The following is a 27,349-nucleotide window of genomic DNA, read 5'->3' on the forward strand; positions in this document are numbered from 1 at the left end:
ACAGTGCGAAACAATACAGACAGTGCAAAAAGCAACACAAAACTGTAATATATGTAGGCAGTGGCTGATAAATCACAGTAATAAATCTGTAAAGCACTAAAACAGAACCCTCCCTGAGATTTAAAATTTCAGCACTCTCAAATCTTTATCTAGTATCATTAGCTATTAGCCATTACCAGTGCCCCTAGTTCCCTGGGCACTGCTGTGGGTGGCTACCCATTACAGCTAGCTTGCTCTCATCTACAGGCATGAGAAGAATTTTCCCCACAGGGATCAATAATAAAAAAGACATGTATTTATTATTATTATTATTATTATTATTACCACCACTATTAATAATATTCATCTGTTGTCCAGAACTGCTCATCCAGTGCAAAGTCATGGCTATGGATTATGTCAGGAAGTACGGGGCACAAGGCAGAGGACATTCTGGACATGAAACCAGTGCACTGCATGATGATGATGATGATGATGATGATGATGATGATGATGATGATGATGATGAAATATCTCCTTCCATAATTCAAGAACTTTTTTAGCCATTTATCTATTTGTTCTGAAATTAGTTTTTTTCCCCCTCTGATAAACCCATTTCACATTTTCAGTATCATGATAAAACGGACCAGTAGACTGAATCAAGCATAAGTTTTGTGAAGAAAGAAATGTGTTCCTTCCAGTACGATGACACTCCGTGTCACAGAGTCTGAGCACAGAAAGATATCTCTGAAGATACAAAGATTGATTCGCTTTGCTTACCCAGTGTGGTTATTGTAATTTGTCTTATGAGGTCATACCTTCAGAGGTGATGAAGCAATTTCGGGCAAGGCTGAAACGCAAATATCAATATTTGTGTTGCTGGCCCACTGCTACATTATTAACATTTAATTTAGTCCAGAATGTAACAGGAAGGGAGCTAAGCTACAACAAATATATATTTATTAAGAATAAAAGAAAAATAGAAAGGGCCGATATAAAACTGGTAGCAAAATGGCAGCTTTGCATGTGAGTTTTGCTTCTGGGGAATCATCCTTGTTTTTAATTAATGGAAAGAGTCTGTTGGAAAATGGCCTGTTTACCTTTCAGACGACCTCTGGGGAGGACATGCGCGATTTCACCACCGTGCTGAAAAATAAGTTTCGATCGAAGAAGTACTTCGCCAAACATCCCCGCCTGGGGTACCTACCGGTGCAGACGGTCCTGCAGGAGGACGCCATGGAGACGTGAGTAAAGGAAACATCTGGACATTTGCTTTGTCTCCTTTTGACTTTTCATGATTTGTTTGCTGATCATCCGACTTTGTAAACCTCAGTGGTATTTAATGATTTTTTTCAGCTAAATGTCCTTGTAAAAAATCCCTCAGGCCTCACGACTAGACAGGCAGGAAACAGAACAAGGTGATACAGGCATTGGGAAGCACGAAAGGCATTTATTAGGGAAAGGGCTGGCCCTTTTCAGAGCTTAAGGGGGGTGGCCCTTTTCAGAGTTTAAGGGTGGTGGCCCTTTTCAGAGTTTAAGGGGGGTGGCCCTTTTCAGAGTTTAAGGGTGGTGGCCCTTTTCAGAGCTTAAGGGGGGTGGCCCTTTTCAGAGCTTAAGGGGGGTGGCCCTTTTCAGAGTTTAAGGGTGGTGGCCCTTTTCAGAGTTTAAGGGGGGTGGCCCTTTTCAGAGTTTAAGGGGGGTGGCCCTTTTCAGAGTTTAAGGGGGCTGGCCAGGGATGGGATCAAAAATTAATAGGAAAAATTTGCCTGCCTTCCTTCTTTCAACGCACAAGTAGCCCCTGGCAACTCAACTAGTATCTATTAGTCCCAGTTAATACTAGGATGACTGGTTGTACGGTATTCTCAGGAACCTTTAGGAGCAGGTCCATTGCAAGTTACTCGCACATGTTAAACTAAGTGTGACAAGAGAGACTAGTTCACTTGAATCGTGTGCCTTTAGGGTAGTGTCCATCAGCCCAATCCTCCGGGACCCCAAGACAGTCCACATTATTGCTCCCTCCCTGCCCCCAGCACACCTACTTTAGGTATTTGATGCTCTTGATTGTTTTTTCTTAGGGGTGCTGAGAGCTGACAGGGAGCAAGAATGTGGACTGTCTGTGGCTTCCTGAGGACTGGATTGAGAAACACTGCTTTAGGGCATAGGAGGAAAGTGAGGTACTAACAGGAAATACAGGATTGTGGGGAGGATGCACGGAGGATCCAGGGAGGATCCTGGGGGTAACCGGGGGGGCTGGATGGGGGGGAGGATCGAGGGTGTATCTGGAGAGGATGCGAGGAGGATCCAGGATGTATCTGGGGAGGATGCGAGGAGGATCCGGGGAGGATCCAGGGTGTATCCAGGGAAGATGCATGGAGGATCCAGGGTGTATCCGGGGATTTTCTGCTCTGAGCCCCAGAGGTTTCAAGCCCTAATATCATGCCTAGTATGCCCTAATAATTTTATATGTCACGCAAATAAAATTACATACAGTTGCGAATCCTCTGTGGTCACATGGGACAAATGTAATATACAACTAAAGATACAACAGGGAGAACCAACCTTTCCGGGCTTTTCCTTTGGCCTCAGCTTTATATCTCTGTCTCATTAGAGTGGTTCCTGCAAGCTACTGGTGCTGTCTGTGCTGTTAAGAGATACCTTTTATGTTCAAATGCTAGAATGGCACAATTTCCTATGCAACTTTAAAAAAAATATATATATATTTAAACTGGCAGCAACATTGTTTTTTATATTTCAGCTGGGATTTTGAAGCTGAGTGTCCATAGGATCCAGTAGTAGGCAGTCGACAGAAACGTATTTTAAATTGAGAGTTGACACAATGCGAGAAATATTCAAGCTTCCCCATTGGCCTTTAGTGTTTACCTGCTTACATCACACACCGGTGGTGGGGGATCCCTGTGTTTGTTTGGGGTTTTCCCGATTTTAAAAAACCTTTAAAATCCTTCAATTAGACGGAGAATTGTTTTTTGCTAAACTGAAAAATGAAAAGACCTGCAATAGGGATTGATTGATCATAGCCCCCCCCCCATTTCAGAGAAACAAGCTATCTGTCTTGCTGTAGACCTGCTATGCTTACGAGATTTATTGCATCCATTTATAAAAGCGGCCATTGGCGTAATGAGCTTTAAGATGGATTGTTCGATGCTTCAAACCTGTCTGTGTTTCCGACACTTCTTGTCCGCACTCCTCTCAATCAATCAGAGCTAAAAATCTTTAATTGCTTTAACTTCTGTGTGCTTCAGCTTTATATGTATGTGTGTATATATATATATATATATATATATATATATGTGTGTGTGTGTGTATATATATGTGTGTGTGTGTGTATATATATATATGTGTATATATATATATATATATATATATATATATATATATATATATATATATATTAATAAACTGCATAAATGGTTTTCTACAAGTCACTAAGTTACTAGGCCCTTTTAACAATCATCTGTTCAATAGATGGAAAATAAATGTGCTGTTCTTTTTTTAAAATCACCCTCAAGTCATGGTAATAAATTTGCGGTTCAGTGTAAAGGGATTCAAATGATTTTATTGAATGACTTGTGTTGCTGGGACATTTTGACACCCAACCACATAATGGTTTTGTGGAGTCGCAGTTTGCTTCTAACTGGGGGTCAACCATCCATGCCTGTTTTCTGGCTTGTACCAATATTTTGTACACTGAGAAATAAAGTGACAGAAACATCGAACAAGCTGTAAAAATTCTAAATGCAGATACAGGTTATGTTGCGGCGAAATAATAAAATCTAATAGCATCTATGAATACACAGAGCGTTTTTTTTTTTCCCTTAAAGCTCTCTACTGAAGCAAACAGTCCTCAGATATTAAGGTTGTTAATTGTTGTAGAAAAGCTACTTTGTGGCCCCGAAGGAGCAGAATTTGAGACTTTGAAATGAAATGTAATTAATTTAATGGTTCTCAGAGGATTTCAGGTAACGAGCGTCATATCCAGCTGGAAATGAGAATCACGAGCCGTTGGCGTCCATGTGCTGGGGGGGGGGGACACTATTGCCTCCCAAAATTTGTTGCTATAGCAGGAGCTAAACATCACTGGATTAATTATTATTCACAAGGCAGGGGTTGCAGCACTGGGCGAAACCACGTCGATTTACATCTTAGCGGAGCCAAGGCAGTTTATCTCCCAGTGGACATGTGCAGCGGGGCCTGTCGCTGCCAGCGCTGACTGGATCACCGTGAGTGCCCCCCTCCCAGCCCGGCCCCGCGGTTCTCCATATGGAGGCTACTCGATGCCATCTGGCAGCTCGACGGGACGCGTCAGTTTGGCGCCATGTCATAACCGGGAAGTAATTAAATATGGAGGCCCGTGTGGACCGGTGATTCTCTATACGGTGCTGGGAAACCGGCAGTGAGGACCAGCAGGACTCTCTGCATCAGCAAGAAGCAGACTCTGAAGGTCTCTCAGGTGGTCTCCTATTGGCCCCCCTTAAATTTAACCCAGACGTTTTCATTATGCTGATTACTAGCTCAAGCAAGTGTTGGCGGTAAGTTCCAACACACAGCAGTGTTGTCATTAAGGTTCTTATCTGTCAATCTATCAATTAATTTTTTTGTTACTTTATGTATTTAATCATTATGCACTTAATTGTTTGTTTATTTGGTAACGCTTTATATTAACTGTACCTTCATAATTTCTTTATAATGCATTTGTAACAAACATATTATAGTAACAAACTTAATTGCATAATCATGTAATATTTGTTATTAATATATATGAAAGCTGTATGTTAGGATGTTAAGGTATACATACATCCTGCTTATGAATGTTGTATGAATGCATTATGAAGGTGCACTGAATGTTCTATGAATGCATTATAAAGGCATTATGAAGGTGCAGTTAATGTAAAGCATATCACATTACATTTTACTGATGCAATTCAGCATAAGTGACTCAGCAGCATAATAACCAAGTCCACATAAGCGTTATATGCCCCAAGGCACTAGATTATTAAGTATGATTTTATTGTTATTACTTTATTAAATGTTATATAAATAAATGTTATTGCTTTTAATAAATTCATGGTAGGAGAGGGGCAGGACAGAATGCTAACAGGAACATCAGACATATAGGTACTATTATCGAGCTATACTGATCTAGAAATTTCCGACAAAGCTGAAATTCAAAACAAGATTAAAACTACTGGATGTTTGTCTGACTGCTCCTATGTGAATCGATATAGTCAAGAACAATCTGCAACAAGCATGACCAAGTCTGGCTGCAACTGAACAAAAGACCAATTAAAAAGCACTCAGTGCCTTTTTAAAATGCTCTTTATTTCTGCTGATTACCTTACTTAAGAGGTGTCAGTGTGGAAACACCGATTATTTTTCTCTGATTTGATACTTGGCACTTTTCCACTGCCAGTGCAGGACCGAGCTGTACCGTACCGCGACTGACGGTTTTCCATGCAAGCTGTACCCAAGCCTATCACTGCACTGACAGATTGGTTGAAATGCATGGAGATACTAATGTTCTGTGTCAATATGCATGTATTATCTGAAGGAATAGGAAGGACATATCAGAATCAGAATCAGCCTTTATTCGCCAAGTGTGCTGGGGCACACAAGGAATTTGTTCCGGCAGCTTGAGACTCTCTCGTACATAGAGACACTATACAAGCTATACAACAATAAATGACACTATACAAACAAACAATAAATTACACTGTACAAAAAATTACAAGTATGAAACATATAAATATTATATACAAGCCTATGTGGGTAACATTGTACATTATTAAGGTACGACGTAGAGTGTAGACAGGGGGCAGGTGACAGCTTAGCTGTTTATGAGGGTGATGGCCTGAGGGAAGAAGCTGCTCCTATGTCTACTGGTTTTTGTGTACAGAGCTCTATAGCGCCTGCCAGAGGGGAGGAGCTGGAGGAGATTATGTCCTGGGTGTGATGGATCTGAAATGATTTTAACTGCACGTTTCCTAGTCCTTGAGCAGTACAAGTCCTGGAAGGAGTGCAGGGGGGGCAACGATGATCTTTTGATGATATTCAATATATATCATTAATTTTTATTGATATCGCACACATACATATATATATATATATATATATATATATATATATATTGCGATATATTGATGCATTCCTGATAACTCAGATCTTGAACATTTCCAATCACAATACCTAAAAAAGTTCTATATAACAGCTGAGCAAGATGGATGCATAATGCTAATTCACACAAGCAAATGTTAATTACACTAGCGTTTGATGCTGATATAACATGTGATTGTCACAGACTTGCTAGTGGTAAATGGATTGCATCTATATAGCACATTTTTTGCTACTCTTTCAAGCACTCAAAGCACTTTACAGTTATGCCTCACATTCACCCATCCATACACGCACCGGTGGCGGAGGCTGCCATGCAAGGTGCCAACCTGCTCACCCGGAACAATTTGGGGTTCAGTGTCTTGCTGAAGGACACTTCGATGGGGTCAAGAGGACCCGAACCTGCAACCTTCCGGTTGCCGAACGGTAGCACTACCTCCCGCACCACCATCGTGGAAATTAGTGCTTAATAAATCATGGGCTGTATCTGAATTCAGGTGCTGCATCTTTCTAAGGCTGCATTCGAGGATTGAATGTGTGACAGCGGCGCGACAAGGCCATCCTGTTTCAAATGCTTCTTCAGACCCGGCCTAGAAATGTGGAATTCTCTAGCCGAGATCCCAGGAGTCATTGTGTGAACCTTTGAAGGACGCAGCCTACAAAGGCTACACCGACCATTTCCTTCGAAGGATGCAGCCCCTGAAATGGAACACAGTCATGATGTACATCATATGAACAGTAGATATACATCTCTACGGTTCTATGTCATTGTTGCTCTCCAAACCCGGCCACACCTTTACAGAGTAGATCCTTCTGCAGTGGAAAACCGAGGCGAGCTGGAACCGTGCTGTAACTAGTTCCCCTTCATGGTTTGGCTCGGATACGGCAGAGCTCCTGAATGGCAGTGGAAACACGACGGAATGGCTGAATTTCTTCTCGAAGGCTATTAACTTCTCTGTTTTTTCTCTTTTCTTTTCCCCTCCCCCGACCCTCCCCTCCAACCTATTTTCCTTGCAGCCCAGTCACACTCCTGAGCATGTGCCCCGAACACTACGAGTGAGTATCGCGCACCATGCAATCTCACCTTTAACACCACCCCCTGCCCCCCGCCCCCAGATCAACCTAAAACACTCTGTCTCTAACCTACATCAGCACCCCTGTCTTGGGGATCCCTTGACGTTTCCACAGATCCCCCCCCCATGCCAGCCTCACACGCCCTCATTTCCATTAACGCAAAAGAGGCTACTTCCCTGTTAATAGCCAAAGCTCATTAATATCCGGGCAGTATTCATTAATCAGTGCTCATTACAATTATAACTGTTAAGAGCAGCAGTAATTAGGAATCACCGAAGGGTGAAAATACGATACAATATAAAATGATAAAATTGTCAGTTTCTTGATTTAATCATGAGACTTGATAACTAGGGGATATTTTTCTATTATTTGGAGAGATATATTGTTATATTTTCTTCAAAATATTTCAAGAAAATCTAGGATCAAGAACACGCAGTCAGCCATAAAAGTGAATTGTTTTTTCAATCGATCAATCAATCAGTCAATCAATCAACCAATCAATCAATCAGCAGTCAGTCAATCAATCAATGGTCTGTTTGCTCGGTCATTTAAATGGGTGATAATACAATGGCAGTAAACTGTTTTTGATTAGCCCCTCAACCAATGTATCAGTAGGATCTGAAGCAATAGGATGCCGCTGGCTGAGAAATTCAGCATGAAAAAATTAACTTTATAAATTATATCTTAATACGTCGCTAAATACTCTGTCTAGGAAACTGCCTGCCTTCCTCTGCTACTTTTCTCCACACTTTTAGACAAAATGGGGTCAGCAAGGGGTTATGTTTAAAAAAAAACACATCAAGACAAGCTGAATGTTTCACATTCGACTGCATTTTTTTCTCCTTGCGGGAGAGGAAGGCGCTCAGTTTCATATCACAAGATGACCTCTCCATTATCCGGCATGAACTTATCCAACAGTGGAATGCTGCTGAAATTAAGGGATGCGGTATCTCCGACTGGGGCTGTCTGGGACCTTGTAATACAGCCTCAGGCTGATTCGCAGCAGTATGTATTTTAATGCTTTTCAAGTCGGCCTTCTTCCATCAGTGAAGCGATTACTGCTGTATCGCCCGTTTCAGGCTGTCACACGCGGAGACGGCGGACGCAGCCTGGCTGGCGGACAGCGACTCCACAGCGGGGAGCATGTGAGTTGCATTGCTGGAGGCCGCTAAACTGGGAAAATGAGCTGGAGGAGCCTTGATTTAACTCCTTTCTCAACTTTCTTAGAAAGGTGTGACACCTGAACTGGGCGTAAATACTGAGAAATATACACTTATAGCACAATCACTGCACTTTTTGGAAACTTGCCGAGGCAAGAGTTACAGCAGCTGATGGCGGAGGTGAAAACTGAAGGGGGGAGAAATGAAAACAGGAATCAGTGGCAGAAGTATGACACTAAGTAAACGAAGAGTTATTGGCCATTTGTACGAGGGTGAGAGCATTGTACAGTAAGTACACTGGAATGTGTTTTCAGATATCCCATCATGCTCTGTTTTTTTTATGGATGTACATACAGAGATGACAGCGAGGCTTGGGGTCTGAGCACAGGGTCAGTTTTCCATCCAGTGTCCCTGCAGCATTTTCTGGGGGGGGGGGGGCTTAACGGCCTTCCACAAGGGCCCAGATATTTGCTGCTCTGCTCAGTGCAAAACTCCGGCCGGCGACTGGAAAGATCACAGCACAGCAACCTAACCCTCTGAGGCTCATGATGTCACTGTCATTGTTGACCTTTCGGGATCTAACAGCGACTTTCGCAGGATTACTTATTTTCATTCGTTTCTGCAATATTCTGTCTACTCGGGATAGGATTTTGTTTTTAATGGTAGGTAATAAATTTAGTTCTGTCATGTAATTCTAACTCTGAGGCTATTTCCTAAACAATTTAGTTGAATAAAAAAACTAAATTATGCATTTTTCTTTTTTTATATGCTGGTTTGCATGGCTTTTTAACAGACTGATAGAAGCATGTACATAATTATATTTTATACAGTTTATTGTGTATAGTTTATAAGTCAGCCACTAAGTGTATTCAAAGCCTGTCGTTTTTATACACTGTGGCAGGTTATACTATATATCACATAGGGTGGCGAGAGAGGAATGATGATGTACTTCTTTTCATTACCGTGGATTAGCTTTCCAGAGGCCAGGGATGACGGAGGAACAGGGAATTAGCTACCAAAATGCTAATAAAATATCACAAGATTGCATTGCTTGTATTGTGCAGTGACAGTGCCGCTGGATCGGTTAATTCATTGTGGAGCAATCATCATATTCCGTAGAGCGATTGCGAATTCCCGTCAGGGAGGGAACGATTCGGTGCCGCCAGGAGATCTTTCAAATGGCCAAACTGCAGCCATAAATCCTGGCTGGGCTGTGGCTTTAGCCGCCGACAAATCAAATTTCCATTTCCTGCAATGGGACTGATTTAAAGCCAGGCCTTTAGTAATACATTGTGCACATTGACGTCGTTTGAAACGACTCCCGTCATTCTGTTAGCCTGTTCCTCACCCCTCCCGGTCGCCCGAGTAATGAGATAATTTAATAACTTTAAGTACATCCTGTCACCAGTGCATCTAAAACAACAAATGATAAAGGAAAATCAGGCGTTCATGTATATATTCATGTCTGTGGTCCTTACTTAAATTCAGGACCATCAATGATATAAACTCCTCGGCCTTAGAAATCCTATAACGGAGAACAAGAACTCGTGATCCCTGTTGAAGGATTCTGCCCTTTATAAAAGGGGCCCTTAATTATGCAGGCAATGCAGCCCTGGGTTCGAAGGCATTGTTATGCAGCCGTATCTTCAACATAAGTGGCTTGACGTTACTGGACCCACTTTTAATTACTACAGCTGTTGTAATGCCCTTCAAGTCAGTCACACGGCAGATGGAATTTTTTGCAAATGGGAATCTTTAAGTGAGGCTTCTAACCCAATCAGATGTTCACACAACCCCAAAGGCACAGGATACTACTGCACAAATCTCGTGATGCCGTGTGAATCAGTCTGACTTATATAAGCTGTCCATACTTTCAAAGTTTAAGCCATTGATATTTTGGTGATAGTTGCTCTTCTACTTGTTTGCCCTCCTCTGCCCTTCCAGCATGGAGGATGACCACACCCACATCTCCTACCTGCCCTCTGGGGGCCCAGAGTTGCCCCTCTGCCACCCGGAAAGCCCCGGCCACATTTGGGATGCGACGGATGGAGATGGACAGTTCGTGATGGAGGACACCATCGGCCAGATGGAGCGTGAGCAAAGGTAGCTCCCATACGCTATCAGTCAACGATAGCCCCGCCCCTTCATCATCACCATGTGAGTCACCTATAAATGAGAAAAAGTAACCAGCTTAGGGGCATATACAGGGCGGGGCTACAGAGGCACTGTCACTAGCTGAAAGCTGATTGGCCCCCGGGAATGGCCCCTCACCTGTCACTGAAATAAAACATATCATTGGCTAATCACATGGTTGGCTCCTCTTTTGCACCCACCTTAAATCCTAGAATCACCCCTGAACAGGGGTGACCATTGGATAGTATAGAAGTTTGCTGTTTGGACTTGAATAAACTAGACAGGACTAAATTATAACCATCCGTTCCTTATTCATACGTTTTCCATAACCACTTATACAGCCTTGTAATGACTAAAGTACCTATAACACATAAATAATAGCCATATATACTCATCTGTGCTCTGTGTGTGGAGTTTGCTTGTTCTCCCTCTCAAGCTGGTTTTCTCTGGCTGTCCTAAGACTGTACTGTGGCTAGTACTGTATGTGTGAGCCTTTCTGTTTGTGTGCCTATGATGAACTGGCCCCCCATCCAGGGTGAGCCCCCGCTTTCCCCCCAGACCCAGTCCAAGATAAGCATTTGGAAGATGGATGGATAACAATGCATGTTTTCAGACGTCGTTTCGGTGTCTTTTAGTCCAAACTTATTTCCTTTTGTACTCAGTTTGCTAAGTCATCCTGCATGTGTCTGGAAGAATCGAGGTCCATTCCTTTGATGCAGTCTGACAGCTATTTGTCAGATGGTGCCACACGAAACTGCCGGAGCCGATTAGAGCAGAGAATCATTTTTCAATCTGGGCCCCCCAACTATGTCCCGGGGCATTGCTCGTGAAGCAGGTAACCTTGCTAATGTGAGCCCCCCTGCCGCTTGATGTACCAACATCATCTTACGCTCTAATTACTCAATCAGCTACTTCTGTTTGGCACATCATGAAATGCGCATCAACCCCCCCACGGGGACCCCCCTAGCCGTCCCACATATTTGTTATGTTCCACCACGACCACAGCAGATTCAAGTAATTAAGTGACATTAAGACCTTTATTGTTTGAATCAGGTGTGCTGGTTTTGGAATGACTGGAGGGGGTCCTTCAGGGGGGTTCCCGAGGATACAGTCACGTACATAAAGAGTTTCTCGTGCGTTTATGTTTGTCTGGCAGCAGCTTGTATGCAGACTTCAGCGACCTGAAAGTGCCGCACTCTGAGAGGGACCGATCCAGCCCCTCAGAGTGTGAAGCGTCAGATTACAACTGCAGAGAGGAGGCGGAGGAGACGATCGAGGACTGCCAGGTGGAAGACGAGCTCCCGCCGTGGCACAGGAGCCTTCTGGAGGAGCGGGTTCAGGCCTTTGAGCTCCACAACAGGCAGACGGAGGCCCAGCTTTGGTGGCTGAGGAAGCTTCTGGATCAGGTGATGTGGCATATAGCCACAGCATATAGACAAGGTCATATAGACTATATAATCTTAATGCCATTTTGGCAAATTAGCTACAATGAAATATGTAGCTAGTAGTACATATGAACAGGAATATTTGATTTAGTTACTTTTTCAATTAGTTTTGGGTTTTCAGTCATATTCAGTATTGGGTACTCTTCTTGTTTACTTATATATTTATATACGTTTGAATAATTCTCACTTTTCTACTTCCTTCTCCTTTTCCTTGCAGCCCAGGACAGGCACTGGGGCGAAAAGTGTCTCTTTATCCCCCGTATATCGGAACGTCCTCGTCCGACATTCCGTCACAGAAGGGGCCGGAATTCTGTTTGATCCCGCAGGTAAGATGCAGGTGCGCGACGGAAGGTCTGACACTTACGTTCAAATAAGCGACTCAGCTTATTCCTTATCGCCGTCATCTCCAGCATGTCAAGGCGAGCTCCGCGCTCCTGTCTCGCTCTTTAATGGCCTTTGGTTACGGGCGTGTCGGTAATACAGGACAGCGTCTCTCCTGAGTGATGCTCATATGGAACAGGCTATTCTGGATGACTTACTCAATTTGTTAAAATACTTGATGACTCCATCCACGGCCTCATAATGACATTACCCCTAAAAAATATGGCTCTAGTCATTCATTTTAACCTTTAAATGGCTTTGTCCTTTGAATTCCTCCCAAGCTCTGTCTTCATGATCATGTGAGATGCCCATCAGTTCTTGTCAAACTGTTCTTGAGAAGCAGGAATATCCTCTCGGCTGCAGTGTCGAGGCCGACGTAACGCGCAGCCCCGCCGCCGTCACGCTGCTGTAATAAGGAAACTTAGCGGATATCAGCTTAAAAATCCGCTTTGGAAAACAATTACGGCCACCCATCCATTATCTAACCACTTATACAGGATCACAGTGATTCTGGCTCTTGGCCCATTGGCAGGGGCCCCTTGGATGGGATAAAAGAACAGGCAGGAATTATCACTAAGGTAAAGCTACTGCGTCCTGTATACGATTGTTAACTGGCCTGTGTCTGTCTTTTCAGAGGACCTGTTAGGCCGAGTGCACAACACCGATGTTGCCAGCGTGGAGGACATCTCTGAGGCTTTCCCTGCATCCATCTGTAAGCATCCTCTCTCTTCTTCCTCCCCTTCATCCTTTCATATAATTTCCATGCTTGATTTTTCCATTTGCAATTCCTTGAAAGTCTGAGCAAATATCAATACTCGTTTCAATTTAGCACTGCTTAGGCCTGTACTATACACTGTGGGCATATGCATATTAGCCCATGTGTTTTTGTATCTGTTTGATTATTATTACTGCTTTTATAATCATTCTACAAATGTTTGTGAACATATATGTATATGTCATGTATTTATGGCCATGCATAAGTGTTTATCGATCTCATTTTCCATAGTTGTGTCCGTTTCGATGCAGCTTGTCTTTTTTCGAGATTGTTTTCGCAGGATAGGTAATGTGTCAGACAGTTTGTCTCAGTGCTGACGGAGGAAGGCTTCCTCACACTTGTGATGAATTACTCCGGGTAGCTAACCTCTCTGTCTGAGGTTCTGCTGTTCGGCGCGATGCCCCAGTCCACAACACTTGATTTATTGGCCAGGAAGGGATCACGGCATGGACGCCGCACAGAAACCGGGACTAATGAGCACCGGTGTAGATGTATCATCTCCATCGTTAGAGGGTTTCTAGGCGAGCCACGTCGTCCAGGATGGAGGCTTGACGGCTTTGTTTACGGGCTGTGTCAGAAATAAAGGAGATGGGCACTCCTGAGCGATTTAGCTGGAGTGGTGTGGGTCATACTGGATGTCTGATTCGATTTGTTAAATTCACTTCAGCTGCCCAACCGGAGAAGGTACATTCTTTTATATCGTAGTGTGATTAATGCTCGCGTTTATCTTTGTCGTAGTACCAAGTCGCGCAACACTGTAGGTAAGATGCTGGAATTGTTAATTAATCGGGATAATCCATTTTTGCAAATAGCTGAATGCGAAGGCACTTTGTTTTAGAATTTCTCTTAATTAAAATCGACTCTAAACGGATCAGTTCTGTAGTCCTGACATAAGCATTTGGAACTGTACGGCTCATTGTATGAGGCTTTTTCACTGAGACGGAAAGCCAAATTGAGTACAGAAAATCAAAGCGGTCTCACAAATGAAAGCGGGAAACGTAAAGTACAGCCTGGAAGCGCTTTTGCTCACATGTCGTTGAATGTCGAGATCATATAATCGCACTCGTAAGTGGATTTTCTGTGTTTGGCTATGGTTTCCCGAGCGACTTCGTCCTTTCGTCCTTCCCAAAACAGGAGATTCCGTTAGATCCGGGCCATTACTTTCACTGTTGTCTGCGGTCTTTTTATGTCTCTTTGAACACCTGCATAAAAGTGATGTTCAAGCTGCAGGGAAATGGTGCACCGCCCCCTGCCCCACACCCCGAGGTGCGAATAGATGTGTTACGAGGAGCCATGTGTGTCTCGTACACATCACACACATGCTGTACATGTCACCAGTCGATACGGGAGCCATGTGTGACTTGTGTCTCGTACACATCACACGCATGCTGTACATGTGACCCGTCGATACGGGAGCCATGTGTGACTTGTGTCTCGTACACATCACACACATGCTGTACATGTGACCTGTCGATACGGGAGCCATGTGTGACTTGTGTCTCGTACACATCACACACATGCTGTACATGTGACCAGTCGATACGGGAGCCATGTGTGACTTGTGTCTCGTACACATCACACACATGCTGTACATGTCACCAGTCGATACGGGACGCCTCTGGCGCCTCTGTCACCACATTGAAAGACGTTCCGGAGGACACATCAGAGGCACTGAGGCATGAAATTCTTGCAGTGTGCACCTTGGCAAGCTGCCTAGCCTGTCATTGATTAATTTCATTAAAATGTATTGTGTCCGGCAAGTAAGGGATATTTCTGGCTTTGAGCAGGTAAAAAATGTGGAAGGCATTATCTTACTTTGAAACCTTATGAAGAATTAGAAATCTATCTGCCAGAACCACGTACCCAGTGCAGGTTCCTGGTGAACCTGGAGCCCATCCCAACAAACTCAGGATGGGGACACTCTGAACAGAGTGCCAGTGCACTAGAGGGCGTGCAGTCAGGAGGAACGTTACGCAAATGGGAATGACACATGCAGAGCTAAGGGCGTGGAACAAACACTCAGGCTACAGCACTGCACACAGAGTCACACTGTAGAGAGATACAGTTTTATTTAGGCAATCTCATCCATCCATCCATCCATCCATCCATCCATCCATCAAACCACTTATCCTGTACAGGCAGCCTACAAGGCAGGAGAACACCCAGGATGGGATGCCAGTGTACCACACACACACACACACACACACAAACAAACCTACCCAGCCCAACGATTAACCATAAGTAACCAAACATAATAGACATGAGAGTAATTTTAAAGAATGTTTTATAATATTTTCCAGTCACAGGTTTTTATGTTCCAGTCACAGGTTTTTATGGAATGATCTCCACAACATCAAAATAAGAGATTTTTATCACAATACAGGGACCTATATACAATAAAGCACACACACAGACTCTAGTTCCAAAAGTTGAAAGTCCACTATAAAAAAACCCACTTTTTTGTATATCTGTTTTGTACAGGAAATGTAAGTACTGTACACTAGAGACACTCGCCATGGAAAGACTGGCCCTGCTAGATGGTAGATCTGCAAGAGAAGAGGGACCAGGACAGCATCACCTCGCCAAGCGGTTCCTGCCTATGCAACCGTGAAACTTTCACGACCTCCGACTGCGCTGAGGCTGCTTATCTGCGGCCTCTGTGTGGAATGATGGCTTAGAGGGTCTTTCCCAGTGTCAGGCTGCTCCCATCAGGAGTGCAGTTTTGGTCTGCTGCAGAGTTCCATATGATGCCATTACTGGTAAAATGAGCCTTGATGTTACAGCCATTACACCCCCCCCCCCCCAAAAGATGATAATAGCCTTGGTTTGCTTATTGGATAAATCACATTGAACACCCTCTCCTTTCGAGCACCGCCATGAAAAAACAATCTCACACGCTCTCAAACCTTCTTTCTGTGGCTGATGATCTCTAATCGAAACCATTAATTTACATCGTGATGTATATCAGTTACTTTCTGAAGCCAGTTGCATTTTCTAATTATGCTTTCTAATTATGATTTGAATCTGAGGGGAAGAAAAGTAAAGATTAGTGCGGCTTAATCTTGGCCAGAAGTGTTTATTAGTACACCATTTAAATCCTGAGATTGTAACCAGGTGTTTGGATCAGGTGTAATAATAAACATTTTGGGAGAAACATAAATGGCACATGAACTAACTTCTGTGTTTTCTAATCTCTACACAAGGTGTATATTTTAATGTAATAAGGGAGGGTATGATATTTCTGGTGAAAGTTTTAAAAGAAGAATTAGTCCCAATGGTGACCCATTGCTAGGTATAAAAGAGTGTGTGGTATAGGGTACTTCTGGTACAGGGTACTCATGGTGTAGGGCACACGTGGTGCAGGGTACTCGTGGAGTAGTGTACTCGTGGTGTAGGGTACACGTGGTTTAGGGTACTCGTATGGGGTCCTCATGGTGTAGGGTACACATGGTTTAGGGTACTCTTTGTATGGGGTACTCGTGGTGTAGGGTACACATGGTTTAGGGTACTCGTTGTATAGGGTACTCGTGGTGTAGGGTACACGTGAGAGAGGATGCAGATCCATCAGAGAGCAGACGCACCTTCAGGCAGACTGTTTAGTCACTTGTTCAGCAGAACAGCATGGTTTTGCATAAACCATATTGCATTTGTGCCGATTTGTTGTACTCTGTTTTGGGAAAAAATACTGTAGAGACAAATACCATCACAAGCTCCTTTTGATTTTCTGAATGGCACAAGTATGATTTAAACCAGTAGCTTTAAAACAAAAGGTAATTATTTTGTTCTGCTAGCTAATGAAGAGGAGATCCCCAGAAAAAAATAAAGAACGTGTCTGTTTCAGACATCTAGCTTATCCAGGAACGCAAGAATGTTCTGTAAGCATCTGAATTCTGAGGTTTTGGAGGTGTTTCTCTGTATGGTCTGGTCTGGTACATCTGCTCTTAATGCTATTGTGTATGACTGTCTCTAGAGATATGAGACAATCTGAGACTTGTTCTTGTGATCATTCAGAATTATTTAGTGGGGTTTACAGTTTGTGTCGGTGTTTACATTACAGTATGAAGACACCATAGCTCAGATTACTTTCATACTGCTGAGTACTTGAATATCTCGACTTGTGTTCTTGCTGAGAAATGTCAAAGTATATTTTCTTTGAGGAATATTGTGTTTGTTACATTCATATATCTTTGACTGTCGACAGTCGGTGGTAATGAAATCTACAATGAGGCCAGAATGATTTCTGTATGTTTTGTTCCAAATAAATATTTTATGATTTTTCTGCGTCATTGCTGTCAGTAAACACGCCGATATTTTGTACCTCGGTGCTCGGTCAAAATGTGTTTTGTGTTGCTAAAATATTATTAGGCCTATTTTCGTTATTTCCATAAAGTGAAGTCCAGGCATCATAATCATGCTATTGGAAGCAAGAGGGACCCTGTTGCTTTAACTCCTGTAACCGGTGCTGAAGGGTATGATTAGGAGTCTCTCATGCCCAACACTGAAGCCCCTCCTTACCTCAGCAGACCCATGGAAATATCAATATATCTTTCCAGAGGTGCAGGGGGTCGGGATGAGCTTATGTTCTGTCTCTGTCTGACCTCATTTGCCACTACCTGTCCTGCAGGCAATCTTTAACCTGACTTTCTTCATGGGTTCAGGTTTCAGAGAATCCTTCGCTTACAGAGAATCTGGCTTCAGCAGGCGTCCTTCTCCACACCGGTACATGATTTCTCTGGATATTTTTAGACCCATATTAAAGGCGCTGCTTTTAAGACGGGCTTCAAGGCTGCTGAAACAGGCCACCACTCGCAAGGAAGAAGCATTGTAAAAAGCCTAGAGATGTGAGCTGTAATAGTGTGACAGATATTTACATCTTCTACACACATGAGCTGAGACCTCCGTACTGTTTGGTGTGTATGTAAGTACAGTATGGTTAAGTTTCATACACACACACACACACACACACGCTTTTAAAATAATAATCCATGTGACCTCATGTTGCTTCAGCAAATCATCATATTGATTCATAATCGTAATAATAGAATGATGAAACCAGAAATGCCGGTTTATGTTTATGTTTGATAAATATTTCATATGGTCATAAAACTGCACATAAACATTTTTCCTTGCTAACACAGCAACTCTGTGACAGAGTTTAAAGTTTCAGTGATTTTTAATTTTAACTTGTGGGATTTAAATGTTCTGTTTTTTATAATATATACAGTTTCTGAAGGAAGGTTTTAAAAAGCAGGGGGGGCATTATTTATATAATTGCAACAGAAACTCAGAGTTTATGTTCTTCCTGCACAGAGTCAGCTATTTCAGTGGAGCTTAATGAGGACACGCTGAGAAATGGATGTGTTTGGACATATTTTATCGCTCGGTAATGGTCCTATTACCATTTTGGTTAATACCGCAAAGTATGTCCGCTGGAAACGTTCCATGTTTATCCTCCTCACTGGAAACACGGAGGACCCTGCCTCACACGCAGCTCAGCGGCCTCCCTACTCTGCCTGTTGCAAATTTCATAGCCCGCTCAGCCCCGAGCGCCCCGGCTCCCTGAAGTCACCACCCCTCTCTCATCTTTCTTCTTCACAGCACCAACAGAGGCCTCATTAAACAGAGCAGCCAGATTCCAGTACTTTGCTCCACCCTTCATTCCATTACTGTGCATTATTTATACTGAGGGGTTTTTTTATATTCAAAGCTTGCATTGCTTACCTATTTGCACAGCGACGCTTTACCTTCTGAGATTTTAACCACAGAAATGGTCAATAAAACCAGTCCCTAAGCACTCCAGTACTGCCTTCCAGTATGACTCCCAACGCAGCTCCTGTGGCACGTAGCCAAAGGCCATGTGCAGCCCTCGTGATGAACACTGAGCAGCACAGTGCAGGCTTTTCTGTTTATTGTCTTTCCGATGCAGAGTGAGATTTTATTATCTTATCCTGAATTATTTTTTTAAACTACAGGAGATATCGCCGGGGTGCTTGTGCTCGTATCTTCTGCGGAGTGACACAATTGGTGTGTGGAGCTTGATATAAAAAAATAGTTCCTACATTAAACTGCTCACTACAAAGTTTGTGGATTATCTTGAACTGGGTCATAATTTCTGGTAAGAGACGTTGCTGCTGATTTTTTTAAATGTATTTTTCTGGGGCTTTAATCACCACAGAAAGAATGCCATTCACTCCCTTTATATTCCAGAGAAGCCCGGCCATTTCTATGGCCAATATCTCCAAAACTAAGCAACTCCCAGCAGGACCACCTAGATGGACCGATAGCACTAAAGTTGATGAGGACAAGGCTGGAGATCACTCTGTCATGCTGATTGAGTTAGAATAGCAGACTGGGTCCTTTAAAAGGAGGGTGGTGCTTGAAATCATTGTTCTTCCTCTGTTAACCACGGTTACCTGCAAAGAAACATCTGCAGTCATCACTGCTTTGCACAAAAAGAGCTTCACAGGCAAGGATATTGCTGGTAGTTAGACTTCACCTAAATCAATCATTTATCGGATCCTCGAGAACTTCAAGGAGAGTGGTTGAATTGCTCTAAGGGTGGCTTCAGGGAGCCCAAGAAAGTCCAGCAAGCGCCAGGACCGTCTCCTAAAGTTGATTTAGCTGCGGGATCGAGGCACCACCAGTGCAGAGCTTGCTCAGGAATGGCAGCAGGCAGGTGTGAGTGCATCTGCACGCACAGTGAGGCGAAGACTTTTGGACGATGATCTGGTGTCAAGAAGGGCAGCAAAGAAGCCACTTCTCTCCAAGAAAAACATCAGGGACAGACTGATATTCTGCAAAAGGTACAGGGATTGGACTGCTGAGGACTGGGGTAAAGTCATGTTCTCTGGTGAATCTCCTTTCTTTGATGCATCCAGAAAAAAATCTGTCCAGAGAAGAAAAGGTGAGCACTACCATCAGTCCTGTGTCGTGCCAACAGTAAAGCATCCTGAGACCATTCATGTGTGGGGTTGCCTTTTCCAGCATGATGGAGCTCCATGCCATAAGGCAAAAGTGATAACTAAGTGGCTCGGGGAACAAAACATCGAGATTTTGGGTCCCTGGCCAGGAAACTTCCCAGACCTTAATCCCATTGAGAACTTGGGGTCAATCCTCAAGAGGCGGGTAGACAAACAAAAACCCACAAATTCTGACAAACTCCAAACATTGATTATGCAAGAATGGGCTGCCATCAGTCAGGATTTGGCCCAGAAGTTGATTGACGACAGCCAGGGTGAATTGCAGAGGTCTTGAAAAAGACACTGCAACACTGCAAATATTGACTCTTTGTATAACCTTAATGTAATTGTCAGTAAAAGCCTTTGACACTTATGAAATGCTTGTAATTATACTTCAGTATACCATAGAAACATCTGACAAAGAGATCTACGAACATTGAAGCAGCAGACTCAATACTTATGTCATTCTCAAATCAATACTCATTCTCAAAACCTTCGGCCACGTCTGTAAATAATCCTAGAGGCAGTGCCCTCTAGTGGACAGGCATTTTTATAACATAACACAGTTCACTGAAGGAGTTATTTTTACATAGCAATGACAAGTGATTTTATTTCACACAAAGGTGAAACAACTGGTTGCTTTTGCAGTATTCCCTTTTTGCAAGTATAATAATATCGAGCTGTTATGGCTGAATCCTATTACTGTCTTCACTTCATCTCTAATTCACTTAAAAGGTTGGGTTTTGATTGCTCAGCTCCTGCCTGTGTTTGGCAGTCAGGAAGCATAATTAGCTAGAAGCCACAAAAATCTGTGTTGCAGTGACTAGTTTTAAGGAAAGGCTATAAAATTATCCTATTTGCTGAAAGGTAAAAGCCCTCAGGCTTTGCTTTTGTGTACCTTTAGTGTAATAACTATACACTCACCTAAAGGATTATTAGGAACACCTGTTCAATTTCTCATTAATGCAATTATCTAATCAACCAATCACATGGCAGTTGCTTCAATGCATTTAGGGGTGTGGTCCTGGTCAAGACAATCTCCTGAACTACAAACTGAATGTCAGAATGGGAAAGAAAGGTGATTTAAACAATTTTGAGCGTGGCATGGTTGTTGGTGCCAGACGGGCCGGTCTGAGTATTTCACAATCTGCTCAGTTACTGGGATTTTCACGCACAACCATTTCTAGGGTTTACAAAGAATGGTGTGCAAAGGGAAAAACATCCAGTATGCGGTAGTCCTGTGGGCGAAAATGCCTTGTTGATGCTAGAGGTCAGAGGAGAATGGGCCGACTTGATTCAATCTGATAGAAGAGCAACATTGACTGAAATAACCACTCGTTACAACCGAGGTATGCAGCAAAGCATTTGTGAAGCCACAACACGCACAACCTTGAGGCGGATGAGCTACAACAGCAGAAGACCCCACCGGGTACCACTCATCTCCACTACAAATAGGAAAAAGAGGCTACAATTTGCACGAGCTCACCAAAATTGGACAGTTGAAGACTGGAAAAATGTTGCCTGGTCTGATGAGTCTCGATTTCTGTTGAGACATTCAAATCTATATACATGTGTGCGTGAGTGTGTGTGTGTACCTATTAACCTGACACTGAGGTTATAAGACATGAAAATATAATACAAGGTGACTACAGTACGTTTAAAACAAAGATACCTTCACACCAGGGAACTGAATGCTGAGGCCATGACTTGAATACATGAGAGTAGTTTTAAAGTCTTCATGTCCGTGGAGCCGTTCGTGTCTTCATGTTCATGCCGTTCAGTAGGCGCAGCCCGATCAATACTTTCATTTCCTTAGACATCACCAGGGAACACCCCAGGTACCATGTAGACTGACCGTTACCCTCTGCAGCAAGCTGAAATGAGCTTCTCTATTATCTCCATTTTAAAACCCTGTAATACCTTTTTATGACAATCTAGTCAACTATTATGAGAAGCTGGCTTCAGGCTCAAACTGTGATCCTGTCCTGGATAAGCAGCTACAGAAAATAGGTGGATCGGTGGGTATTAAGACAAATGACTTCAAGAAGGTTTTGCAAATAATGCATCAATCCATTCCATCTTCCAGCCACATGGAGTGCCAGTGAGTTCCAGGGTGCATGCAGTACGAGCAGGTCTGAGGTGCCATTTAGCGTAACAGTATGTTTTTTGGACTGTGTGAGGAGACATGGGGAGAACATACAAACACACACACAGAGGACTAGGACCTGGACCGACCCGCCTATAGGTGACATAGGCGATCGCCTAGGGCACCATTTAATTAAGGGGTGCAAAAGTGAGAGTGAAAAACATACAAAGAAATACCTCTGGTTCTATTCTGTGACATTACAGATATGTACACTAGTAAGGGTTAATATTTCGCTACTTCTTTTGTGAAACAGTTGCATGCTAGCTAGTTAGCAGCTGGATAACCTGTGCTACTGTAATATTTTTATTATGAAATGAATCGGCAAAGTTAATTTTTTGCTGCTCTGTGGGGTTAGGCAAGGGGGGGCGGGGGTGGTGGGGTCAGTCAGAGAAATCTCACCTAGCGTCCCAGAACACCCAGGGCTAGGACTTAAACTCCGACCCTGAAGGTGTTTAGCGACAATGTAATACACCTCAGTCTTTTTACGTATAGTAAGTCACAAGTGCTCTTCTATCACGTATAAGCTAGGTTTGTATGATATGCTCGTGTATCATTTAAAAGCTGAACAAACACGTTGCAGACTTAAGCCTAAGGAGAGACACTGACATTAAAATGCAAATTTTTAAAACCTACTGCTCCCAGGTTATAAAGAGACACTCCAGTAGCTACCTCAGTCAGGGATACTCCCCCCCCCCTCCTGCCCACCTCCACATTCACCCCGGTGACTCCCCACATAGCAACTGACTGCACCTCCTTAAATCTGGATGCCAGTGACATTGGGGCAGGAGAGTCTGCCCCAGAATCTGTCCAGAGTTCTATATGATTACAGCTGGTCTGTATAGACTCTGCTGATCCGGCGCGCATTTGCCTGACCGTATACGTATGATGACTCACTTACCAGACGCGCAGCTGATGTGCTAAGCTGATGACCTGACATAGCGAGATCTGAACTGGGCCGAATGACAACGGACCAATACTGGTCCAAATCCGCTTTCTGAATTTGAAACAGATAAGGACCCCATATGGGCCAGATCTACATTGAATGTTACCAAATGGCCTGTATCAGAACCAGAGTCAAAAGTTAAATTCAGAGACTGTCAGAAGGGGCAGTAAGTGACTCAGTGGGTTAAGTCTCTGTGCCTGTTATCTGAAGGTTGCTGGTTCAAGCCCCAGCCTCAGCAGAAAATGCTGCACATTAGGTGGCCTGTGACCTCCAAGCTGTGAAGGGTGAGATGATGGTAGTGAAGAGAATCGTTCCAATGTTTATGTATAAATGAAGCATGTTTCTTTGTTAAATGCGGCCCAGACTCTTTTTTTCCTCACACTGACTGTCGATAAGTTCAGCTCCTGAATCCTCTCAACATGTATGACTGGTGAGTGGGTCTGTGGGTAAAATCACCGTGCTTGTGAGTGGGAGGTTGCTGGTTTGAATCCCTGGTCTGATCACCTTCATGCACAACCACCACCCCAACATCAAGTGGAGGCCAAGACAGATGACCACCTCCTCCACCTTATTATTAAACAAGTGTGAGAACACCAGTGCATAACTAATGGTGAGGAAGGAACATCCAGTCAAAATCAAAATAAAGGAGGGGTGTGGCTTGGTAGGGTAGTGGTTAGCAACAGTGCCTCACACTCCCAGGACCAGGGTTCAAGCCTCCCCCCATGCACAACTACCACCCCATGCACAACCGCCACCCCAACAACATGTGGAGGCCAAGAAAGAGGACAACCACCACCACCACCACCACCCCCCCCCCCCAAGATATACAGTTAAGAAAAAACCAACTGCCACACTTAGGGCCCCCACCTTATTATTAAACAAGTGTGAGAGCAGCAAGACTTATAATAATAATACACAACCCTTAACCCCACCTATTCTTATAAACCAACAGACTGGCCAAGGCTAGACTTGAACCCATGACCTTCTGATCACAAGCACAGACACTTAGCCCACTAAGCCACACAAGCCAGTACAGACACTCAACAACTTGGTCTTCTAGTTTACCTGAAACGGCACCAGTGCATAACTAATGGTGAGGAAGGAACATCCAGTCAAAATCAAAATAAAGGAGTGGGGTGGCTTGGTAGGGTAGTGGTTAGCAACAGTGCCTCACACTCCCAGGACCAGGGTTCAAGCCTCCCCCCATGCACAACCACCACCCCAACAACATGTGGAGGCCAAGAAAGATGACCACCCCCCCCTCCCCCCAAGATATACAGTTAAGAAAAAACCAACTGCCACACTTAGGGCCCCCACCTTATTATTAAACAAGTGTGAGAGCAGCAAGACTTATAATAATAATACACAACCCTTAACCCCTCCTATTCTTATAAACCAACAGACTGACCAAGGCTAGACTTGAACCCATGACCTTCTGATCACAAGCACAGACACTTAGCCCACTAAGCCACACAAGCCAGTACAGACACTCAACAACTTGGTCTTCTAGTTTACCTGAAACGGCACCAGTGCATAACTAATGGTGAGGAAGGAACATCCAGTCAAAATCAAAATAAAGGAGGGGGGTGGCTTGGTAGGGTAGTGGTTAGCAACAGTGCCTCACACTCCCAGGACCAGGGTTCAAGCCTCCACCCATGCACAACCACCACCCCAACAACATGTGGAGGCCAAGAAAGATGACCACCCCCCCCTCCCCCCAAGATATACAGTTAAGAAAAAACCAACTGCCACACTTAGGGCCCCCACCTTATTATTAAACAAGTGTGAGAGCAGCAAGACTTATAATAATAATACACAACCCTTAACCCCTCCTATTCTTATAAACCAACAGACTGGCCAAGGCTAGACTTGAACCCATGACCTTCTGATCACAAGCACAGACACTTAGCCCACTAAGCCACACAAGCCAGTACAGACACTCAACAACTTGGTCTTCTAGTTTACCTGAAACGGCACCAGTGCATAACTAATGGTGAGGAAGGAACATCCAGTCAAAATCAAAATAAAGGAGTGGGGTGGCTTGGTAGGGTAGTGGTTAGCAACAGTGCCTCACACTCCCAGGACCAGGGTTCAAGCCTCCCCCCATGCACAACCACCACCCCAACAACATGTGGAGGCCAAGAAAGATGACCACCCCCCCCTCCCCCCAAGATATACAGTTAAGAAAAAACCAACTGCCACACTTAGGGCCCCCACCTTATTATTAAACAAGTGTGAGAGCAGCAAGACTTATAATAATAATACACAACCCTTAACCCCTCCTATTCTTATAAACCAACAGACTGGCCAAGGCTAGACTTGAACCCATGACCTTCTGATCACAAGCACAGACACTTAGCCCACTAAGCCACACAAGCCAGTACAGACACTCAACAACTTGGTCTTCTAGTTTACCTGAAACGGCACCAGTGCATAACTAATGGTGAGGAAGGAACATCCAGTCAAAATCAAAATAAAGGAGGGGGGTGGCTTGGTAGGGTAGTGGTTAGCAACAGTGCCTCACACTCCCAGGACCAGGGTTCAAGCCTCCACCCATGCACAACCACCACCCCAACAACATGTGGAGGCCAAGAAAGATGACCACCACCCTCAGGTGCCCCCCCTCCCCCCAAGATATACAGTTAAGAAAAAAACCAACTGCCACACTTAGGGCCCCCACCTTATTATTAAACAAGTGTGAGAGCAGCAAGACTTATAATAATAATACACAACCCTTAACCCCACCTATTCTTATAAACCAACAGACTGGCCAAGGCTAGACTTGAACCCATGACCTTCTGATCACAAGCACAGACACTTAGCCCACTAAGCCACACAAGCCAGTACAGACACTCAACAACTTGGTCTTCTAGTTTACCTGAAACGGCACCAGTGCATAACTAATGGTGAGGAAGGAACATCCAGTCAAAATCAAAATAAAGGAGGGGGTGGCTTGGTAGGGTAGTGGTTAGCAACAGTGCCTCACACTCCCAGGACCAGGGTTCAAGCCTCCACCCATGCACAACCACCACCCCAACAACATGTGGAGGCCAAGAAAGAGGACAACCACCACCACCACCACCACCCCCCCCCCCCCCCAAGATATACAGTTAAGAAAAAACCAACTGCCACACTTAGGGCCCCCACCTTATTATTAAACAAGTGTGAGAGCAGCAAGACTTATAATAATAATACACAACCCTTAACCCCACCTATTAGACTGGCCAAGGCTAGACTTGAACCCATGACCTTCTGATCACAAACACAGACACTTAGCCCACTAAGCCACACAAGCCAGTACAGACACTCAACAACTTGGTCTTCTAGTTTACCTGAAACGGCACCAGTGCATAACTAATGGTGAGGAAGGAACATCCAGTCAAAATCAAAATAAAGGAGGGGGTGGCTTGGTAGGGTAGTGGTTAGCAACAGTGCCTCACACTCCCAGGACCAGGGTTCAAGCCTCCCCCCATGCACAACCACCACCCCAACAACATGTGGAGGCCAAGAAAGATGACCACCACCCTCAGGTGCCCCCCCTCCCCCCAAGATATACAGTTAAGAAAAAAACCAACTGCCACACTTAGGGCCCCCACCTTATTATTAAACAAGTGTGAGAGCAGCAAGACTTATAATAATAATACACAACCCTTAACCCCACCTATTCTTATAAACCAACAGACTGACCAAGGCTAGACTTGAACCCATGACCTTCTGATCACAAGCACAGACACTTAGCCCACTAAGCCACACAAGCCAGTACAGACACTCAACAACTTGGTCTTCTAGTTTACCTGAAACGGCACCAGTGCATAACTAATGGTGAGGAAGGAACATCCAGTCAAAATCAAAATAAAGGAGGGGGTGGCTTGGTAGGGTAGTGGTTAGCAACAGTGCCTCACACTCCCAGGACCAGGGTTCAAGCCTCCACCCATGCACAACCACCACCCATGCACAACCACCAACCCAACAACATGTGGAGGCCAAGAAAGAGGACAACCACCACCACCACCACCGCCCCCCCCCCCCCCCCCCAAGATATACAGTTAAGAAAAAACCAACTGCCACACTTAGGGCCCCCACCTTATTATTAAACAAGTGTGAGAGCAGCAAGACTTATAATAATAATACACAACCCTTAACCCCACCTATTAGACTGGCCAAGGCTAGACTTGAACCCATGACCTTCTGATCACAAGCACAGACACTTAGCCCACTAAGCCACACAAGC

The 27,349-nt window shown here is 44.0% G+C and overlaps 1 protein-coding gene across 11 annotated transcripts in view; it reads left to right on the top strand.

The window, feature by feature from the left end:
- LOC111857990 (utrophin-like) overlaps window positions 1-17,345 on the top strand; it is a 65,671-nt gene extending 48,326 nt beyond the window's left edge. For 8 of the 11 annotated variants that reach the window (XM_023839328.2, XM_023839330.2, XM_023839332.2 and 5 more), the window contains 8 exons: window positions 1,084-1,220; window positions 7,120-7,158; window positions 8,256-8,321; window positions 10,281-10,439; window positions 11,626-11,875; window positions 12,132-12,240; window positions 12,930-13,007; window positions 15,552-17,345. In XM_023839328.2, coding sequence (XP_023695096.2) covers window positions 1,084-1,220; window positions 7,120-7,158; window positions 8,256-8,321; window positions 10,281-10,439; window positions 11,626-11,875; window positions 12,132-12,240; window positions 12,930-13,007; window positions 15,552-15,553 — 840 coding nt within the window. In that variant the 3' untranslated portion in view covers window positions 15,554-17,345. Of the gene's footprint in view, window positions 1-1,083; window positions 1,225-7,119; window positions 7,159-8,255; window positions 8,322-10,280; window positions 10,440-11,625; window positions 11,876-12,131; window positions 12,241-12,929; window positions 13,008-15,551 lie in introns of those variants that run through there. The other 3 variants (XM_023839331.2, XM_023839339.2, XM_023839341.2) reach the window with 3 other exon arrangements.
- Window positions 17,346-27,349: the final 10,004 nt, after the last annotated feature.

This window comes from Paramormyrops kingsleyae, chromosome 14 (genome assembly GCF_048594095.1).
Source record: "Paramormyrops kingsleyae isolate MSU_618 chromosome 14, PKINGS_0.4, whole genome shotgun sequence".
Lineage (NCBI taxonomy): Eukaryota > Metazoa > Chordata > Actinopteri > Osteoglossiformes > Mormyridae > Paramormyrops > Paramormyrops kingsleyae.